The 8220-nt window shown below is 42.7% G+C and overlaps 1 protein-coding gene across 1 annotated transcript in view; it reads right to left on the minus strand.

The window, feature by feature from the left end:
• Positions 1 to 7206, minus strand: part of LOC126989223 (prostaglandin reductase 1-like) — a 106299-nt gene extending 99093 nt beyond the window's left edge. The window contains exons 1-2 of the mRNA XM_050847859.1: positions 7201 to 7206; positions 817 to 1043 (exon numbers count right to left, since the gene is read on the minus strand). Coding sequence (XP_050703816.1) covers positions 817 to 1043; positions 7201 to 7206 — 233 coding nt within the window. The remainder of the gene's footprint in view (positions 1 to 816; positions 1044 to 7200) is intronic.
• Positions 7207 to 8220: the final 1014 nt, after the last annotated feature.

The following is an 8220-nucleotide window of genomic DNA, read 5'->3' on the forward strand; positions in this document are numbered from 1 at the left end:
AAGGCCGGCAATTTTTACACTCCTGAGCGAGCAAAACTAGGCCCAGAAACCTTCCGGGCATTAATGATGATAAAATGCAATTATGATGTGAAGTGTAAACTTGTGAAAAAAGTATCTTTATATTTTGTGCATAATTTCGGAAGTATTTTTATTTGTATCTTTGAAATCTGGAATAGGAGTATTTGTATTTGTATTTGTATTTTTAGATTAAGGAATAGGAGTATTTGTATTTGTATTTTTAGATTCAGGAATAGAAGTATTTGTGTTTGTATTTATATTTTTAGATTAAGGAATAGAAGTATTTGTATTTGTATTTGTATTTTTAGATTAAGGAATAGAAGTATTCGTATTTGTATTTGTATTTTTAGATACAGGAATAGGAGTATTTGTATTTGTATTTGTATTTTTGGAATCCTGAACAAAAGTATTTGTATTTGTATTTTTAGATTAAGGAATAGGAGTATTTGTATTTGTATTTGTATTTTTAGATACAGGAATAGGAGTATTTGTATTTGTATTTGTATTTTTGGAATCCCGAACAAAAGTATTTGTATTTGTATTTGACTTATAAAAAATCAGTATTTGATCCAACCCTGGTCATGACACAACCACTTCCCTCGCCTCAAAAGGCAACCACATAAAAACACCAACACCATCAGCAAGCAGCCTCAAGGAAACTTGCATAATCTGAAAAATATGTATACAGGTACAAATTAATCAATGCTACATGTGCTACAAATGGTTCTCCCTTCAGAAAAAGCGATGAAATGAGGACCAACCATCAATCACTCTTATCTAAAAAGACACCTCACTTACTTGGCAACCTGTGAGCCAAACATGGTTGAGTTGAGAGGAATCTGTCGTGCCATGTACCTCAAATAGGGGTCCACACTCAGGGCCACAGCCTCCACCAACACCTCTGAAATACACAGTAGTACTTTCTCATCCCAGAAACAACCACAGTTAAGGCATCCCTCGCTATACAATTGGGGTGTGTTCCTAAAATATTTATTGTGAAGATGAAAAAGGAATGACAAAAAAATCTAGAGGTGTCAGAGGAGGCAAGATCGATAAGTTGATTGATATCACTTGACCAATCAGAGACATCAATCAATCAGTCTCATCTCCACTATCAATTTCTTTGTAGCATTTAAGATGGTGAAAGAAAGCAGAGAAGGAGTAAGCCATTCCTGAAAAGATTTGTTTGGGAAAGTAAATAGTAGAGGTGGAATTGGTAGGAAGATACCAACAAAATGTATGGAGAACAAACAGCTCTTCAGGCAGGAAGCTGAAAAAGAAATAAGTTACGAGTGACACTTGCAGAGTACAACAGAGTGAGGAGATCCAGTAGGTCTGGAAAAGTCATGCTAAACCTGGGATGAATAAGTGTGAGCAAGTTTTTTATATTTAATACATTCAGCCTGTTGCACCAGAAGGCTATTTTGCTGAAGCCTGATGGTTAGCCCCAGCCCATTTGTAGTGCAGGCAAGTGTTTGTAGTGACGCAATCTTGTTTGGCTCATGCTGCCCCCAAACACATCTTTGCTATGCTGTAGAGTTTTACTGGAGACCAAGTTGATGGGTGGTCTTCAGGACAACATGGAGAGTTTCAAGCACTCGGCAATGATTGAAAATTGTCAGCTTCAGGACAGCCGACGTCAGCGTCGCTGTATATTGTACTGGGCGCTTCAGGACAGCCGATGTCAGCGTCGCTGTATATTGTACTGGGCGCTTCAGGACAGCTGACGTCAGCGTCGCTGTATATTGTACTGGGCGCTTCAGGACAGCTGACGTCAGCGTCGCTGTATATTGTACTGGGCGCTTCAGGACAGCTGACGTCAGCGTCGCTGTATATTGTACAGGTAACTCTCGATTTATGCGAGTTTGGTTTATGCGTTTTTTAAATAACGCGGGGTCCAAAATCCAAATAAATGTTTAACTTAGGCGTTTTTTTCACTTATACGCGATATTTTATGGAGTGGCCACCAGATGTCTCACGCAACTGGACTCACACGGCCACACAGCTGAGCTCAGTTCTTCCCGCGCGCCACTTGAACAACAATACAGTACCTACGCTGCCACGCTACTCAACAATAGGGGTGGGCAGGTACCGGTACCAGTACCGGTACTAACGGTACCAGCAATACGGTACGGTACTGGTACCAGACTGCTCGGTACCGGTACCAATACTAGCCAGCCCCTCATGGTGTCCCTCATTTCTTCCTCACACGAGAGAGGCTGAGAATGAGTGCCCGAGTGGATATCTCGGTTCTGGTGACACGCGGCATGCAGCTGTTTGTTGTGTGGGTGTGGTTGTGTGGTTTGTAAATAATGCAAATGGCGGCCAGGCTGGGATTGCGTGAAATAACTCCTCGTACAAGACTCATGATGGACACACATGGACATTTTTTCCAATATGATTTTTTATGTAGCTTGTACTGCTCCTTAGTCATACAATCTTAAGCCACCTGTGACATCAAGATCAAGATCATACAAATGGCGCCCGACGGAAAAATGGGATAACAGCAAGGCATGGACGATCTTCCACCGATTTAGTCTTTGTATAGTAGTTATTAGATCGCCCTGTATTCTATGGTAACATATTATAGGACAGCTACGGACTATGAAGGATTATAAACAATAATAAAGGTAAGTTTGCTGTTGTTATTGGATAAGACGAAAAACAGACCCTTAAAAACATCCCAAAGAAGAAAAAAATCATTAAAAATTTGTACATTCAGCGTATAACGCGCAGGGCTAAACTTTCAGGCATTTTTTATGTGAAAAAATGCGCGCTATACGCCGAAAATTACGGTATTTATTTTTCAACAGAAACCTACCTCGTTTGATTTACATTGTTTTTGAATTACGCGACCTCTTCAAGAACGCAACACTCGCGTAAATCGAGTTACCTGTACTGGGCGCTTCAGGACAGCTGACGTCAGCGTCGCTGTATATTGTACTGGGCGCTTCAGGACAGCTGACGTCAGCGTCGCTGTATATTGTACTGGGCGCTTCAGGACAGCTGACGTCAGCGTCGCTGTATATTGTACTGGGCGCTTCAGGACAGCTGACGTCAGCGTCGCTGTATATTGTACTGGGCGCTTCAGGACAGCTGACGTCAGCGTCGCTGTATATTGTACTGGGCGCTTCAGGACAGCTGACGTCAGCGTCGCTGTATATTGTACTGGGCGCTTCAGGACAGCTGACGTCAGCGTCGCTGTATATTGTACTGGGCGCTTCAGGACAGCTGACGTCAGCGTCGCTGTATATTGTACTGGTATTGTACTCTGACTTTCATTCCAGGCCCACGTTTCACTTGCATATGTGAGGGTTGGTACTATTATTGAATATCTCAAATCCCCCTTTACTTCCATGCTCACACTTCTGCCATTCATGATTCATCCCAAAGACCCTACCACCCTTCTTCCTTGCAATGCCCTTTCTCTCATCTCTCCCTCCATACCACCATGCTTACACATAACTGATCCAAAGTACTTAAACTCATTGACCTCCTCCATTTCTTCACCATTCAAAATTATTTTGCATTCTTTTTCACATTCAATTCCCACTCTATATGGGCATAGAAAATCAACAACCTCACTTCTACTTTGCTCACAAACCATCACTTTACTTTTGTTGACATTTACTTTCAGGTTTCTCCTGTTACAGACACTATCAAAAACACACCAAATTTTGTAGTCACTTTCATTTTCTGCAATGAGCACCGCGTCATCAGCAAACAGTATCGAATTCAGTACCCACTTCCTTCCCTCATCGAACAGTATTACTCCAACTTCTCCAACTTTGCCCTTAATTTCTCTAATAACACCATCCATATAAATATTGAATAACCATGGTGACATGACACACCCTTGTCTTAAGCCCACTTTTATCTCAAAATGTTCACTTGTTTCTCCAGTAATTTTGACACATGCAGATGCATCCTCATAGAAAGACTTTATTGCACTAAGCAGTTTTCCTCCCACACCATAAATCTTTAAAACATCCCACAATGCAATCCAATCGACTCTGTCATAAGCTTTTTCCAAATCCATGAAGGCAGCGTATAGTTTTTTTCCTTTTGCTATTATTTTTTCTACTACCATCCTGAAGGCAAATATCTGATCCACACATCCCCTTCCCTTCCTGAAGCCTCCTTGCTCTTCACTGATTTTCTCTTCTGTAAGTCTTTGCACCCTCTCTATACCTTTCCGGGTATACTCAGGAGACTTATACCTCTATAGCTCCCACATTCCCCTCTCCTGCCCTTACCTTTGTAAACTGGGACAATGATGGCTTTTTTTTTTTTTTTTTTTATTTTTTTTACAGCAAAGGAGACAGTTCAAGGGCACAAAAAAAGTAAACATTAATAAAAAAAGCCCGCTACTTGCTGCTCCTAAAAGAATCCAAAGAGGTGGCCGAAAGATAGGTCGGTTTCGGGAGGAGAGGTGTCCTGATACCCTCCTCTTGAAAGAGTTCAAGTCGTAGGCAGGAGGAAATACAGATGAAGGAAGATTGTTCCAGAGTTTACCAGCGTGAGGGATGAAAGAGTGAAGATGCTGGTTAACTCTTGCATAAGGGGTTTGGACAGTATAGGGATGAGCATGAGTAGAAAGTCGAGTGCAGCGGGCAGCGGGAGGGGGAGGCATGCAGTTAGCAAGTTCAGAAGAGCAGTCAGCGTGGAAATATCGCTAGAAGATAGAACGAGAGGCAACATTGCGGCGGAATTTAAGAGGTAGAAGACTATCAGTATGAGGAGGAGAGCTGATGAGACGAAGAGCCTTAGCCTCCACTCTGTCCAGAAGAGCTGTGTGAGTGGAGCCCCCTCACACATGAGATGCATACTCCATACGAGGGCGGACAAGGCCCCTGTATATGGACAGCAACTGTGCAGTGGAGAAGAACTGGCGGAGACGGTACAGAACACCCAGCCTCGAGGAAGCTGATTTAGTAAGAGATGAGATATGAAGTTTCCAGTTGAGATTTTGAGTTAAGGATAGACCGAGGATGTTTAGTGTTGAGGAAGGTGATAGCTGGGTGTTGTCAAAGAATAGGGATAGTTGTTTGGAAGATTGTGTCAGTGGATAGGTGGAGAAACTGTGTTTTGAGGCATTGAAGGACACCAGGTTCTTCTTGCCCCAATCGGAAATAATAGAAAGGTCTGAGGCTAATCTATCTGCAGCCTCCAGCCTTGAGTCGTTAAGTTCCAGAATGGTGGGTCTTCAAATAAAAGAAGTTGAATAATGCAGAGTGGAATCATCGGCGTAGGAATGGATAGGACAGTTCGTTTTGGAAAGAAGATCATCAATGAACAACAGAAAAAGAGTGGGAGAAAGGACAGAACCCTGTGGGACACCACTGTTAATAGATTTAGAGGAAGAACAGTGACCGTCTACCACGGCAGAAATAGAACGGTCAGAGAGGAAACTGGAGATAAAGGTACAGAGAGAAGGATAGAAACCGTAGGAGGGTAGTTTAGAAAGCAAAGATTTGTGCCAGACCCTATCAAAAGCTTTTGATATGTCCAGTGCAATAGCAAAAGTTTCACCGAAACGGCTAAGAGAGGATGACCAAGAGTCAGTTAAGAAGGCTAGGAGATCACCAGTAGAACGCCCCTTGCGGAACCCATACTGGCGATCAGATAGAAGGTCAGAAGTGGAAAGGTGCTTTTGAATCTTCCGGTTAAGGATTGATTCAAAAGCTTTAGATAGACAAGAAAGTAAAGCTATAGGGCGGTAGTTTGAGGGATTGGAGCGGTCACCCTTCTTAGGCACAGGCTGTATGAAGGCATACTTCCAGCAAGAAGGAAAGGTAGATGTTGACAGGCAGAGGCGAAAGAGTTTGACCTGGCAGGGCAGGGTTTTGCCCAGTCTGCTGGCACCACTTCCTCCTCCCATGCTACTTCACATATCTTTACCATCCATACATCCAAAAATACAATAAACTATAATACTAAATAGGCTACACTAGAGGGGGGGAGGGGAGGGTTGGAGGTGGTTTAGGAGAGCTAAAAATAGAGAAAAAAGGGAAAGGGAGGGTGGTGTTAAGGGAGCACTTAGAGGGTGGCGGTGAGGTGTTAATCTGCACCGCGACCCTTAGGGTTTGACTATCACTGCTGGGCATTGTTTATGATTTTCACTATCGCTGGTACTGCGCTTCATTTGTAACGGTCAGTTTGCGGCGCTCTGAAGGGGGTGAGTATGTTGTGGTGTCTGGTGAAGCGGGGGGGGGGGGGAGGGGCGTCGGGTGGCAGAGGTGGCGGTGGCGAGGATGGTGAAGCAGAGAGACGCCGAATTTTCTGAGGGCGTCCTGGTGCCTGTGTGTGTGTGTGTGTGTGTGTGTGTGTGTGTGTGTGGTGTGTGTGTGTGTGTGTGTGTATTTATCATCGGTGGCCGAAGTGGTAGCGTACTGGACCCACATTCGCCGCGTGATGGACGACGCGGGTTCGAATCCTCACGCAACCACTCGGATTTTTCAGTCACCACCGAGTGGCTTAAGGGGAGAGTCCGGTTTAGATCGGGGGTGCCATATCTCCGGTAAATATGCATGAATCGCTCTGATTTTTATGTTGTGAAGTATTGGCATCATTTACATCAACATTAGACATTGACCCCCATTCTTGTCCCCCTCCCCCCCCCTCCAACTACAACTACAACGAAAATTTAAAAGCGAATCTCCGTCGTTATTATTGGCCCCACAACCTTCATTTTTCTGTGACTTAGAGATGTTATAATATGAAATGTTTCTTCGTCGTTAGATTTTTCATTTCAGCTTTTGAATTTGTTTTATGATTTTTTATTTGTGTTTTTTTTTTTTTGCCTTTTTTTGACCAAAAAAATATTAATATAAAATTAAACCAGACATATATAAAAAAAAACAGCGACGATGATTTGAAGAGAAAGTATTCCTCTGCCTTTTAGTCTTTGTTTCATTGAAATCAAGCTAAAACTGGCTCCAAGGTTAACGTTAGAAGGGGAATAACTTATGTTTTGAGATATGGGCTGATAAAGTTTATTGATGGATCGCGATCCCGTTAAAACACACTAGGAAGCTTTTTTCAGGTTTACTATGAGTTTTTTTTTATCATCTTCAATCTGCGAGATAGTTGCCAAAATGTATACCTACCAAATATATTTTTTTCACAGTCATTTTTTTATATTTTTGGGGTCTCCAAACCGGACTCCCCCCTTAAAACTACCCACATGCTGTCCTGAAGACCACCCATCAACCCGGACTCTAGAGGAAGCCGTCCAAGCGAATCAAGAACGAGTTCCGGGGGGCAGCATGAGCCAATGCAAGATGGCGCCACTATAAACACTCGCCTGCGCCAGAACGGGCTGGGCCGACCATCAGGCCCCACCTGGAAGAAGCCTTGGGCCGACCATCAGGCCCCACCGGGAAGATGCCTACCGGCGCAATAGGCAACAACGTAAAAAAAAAAAAAAATAAATAATAAAAAAAATAAAAAAAACCCACTGTGCCTGAGCTCAAGCTCAGTCAGTCCTGTCTCCAAATCTATATTTTTCCAGCTTTTCCTTCATTTTATGGACACTGGCAGCTCCAACATTGTCTTTGTTTAGTCCATTCCATGTGTCCACACTCCTGTATGGAAAACTGTACTTCTTTATGGCTTTCAAACAAGTCCTCTTTCTTAATTCCTTCTCTCCCTCCTTCCATCTTGATTAAATCAATTCTATTCAACTCGTCCATTCCACTTATATTCCTGTACAATGTTATCAGGTCTCCTCTTTCTCTTCTTTCTTCAAGTGTTGGTTAGGCCCAGTTCCTCTAATCTAGTCTGGTATGTCAGGCTTGATAGTTATGGTACCATCTCAGTCGCATCCTTTAGATCCTATCAAGTTTCCTTATACTCTTTTTCTTGTGAGATGAACAAACAACTGCTGCATACTCTAACCACTCTCTGATCCAGTGGTTCCAAAACATTTTTACGTGATGCCCCCGACTGATTTCTAAGAAATCCTCAAGCCACCCCACCTTTGTTTATATATATATATATATATATATATATATATATATATATATATATATATATATATATATATATATATATATATTTTTTTTTTTTTACGTCATGCCTATAGCGCCGGTAGGCTTTTTCAGTGGGGCCTGATGGTCGGCCCAGCCGTTCTGGCGCAGGCGAGTGTTTATAGTGGCGCCATCTTGCACTGGCTCATGCTGCCCTCCCGAGCTCATCTTT

The sequence above is a fragment of the Eriocheir sinensis genome, unplaced genomic scaffold, assembly GCF_024679095.1.
Source record: "Eriocheir sinensis breed Jianghai 21 unplaced genomic scaffold, ASM2467909v1 Scaffold110, whole genome shotgun sequence".
Classification (NCBI taxonomy): Eukaryota; Metazoa; Arthropoda; class Malacostraca; order Decapoda; family Varunidae; genus Eriocheir; species Eriocheir sinensis.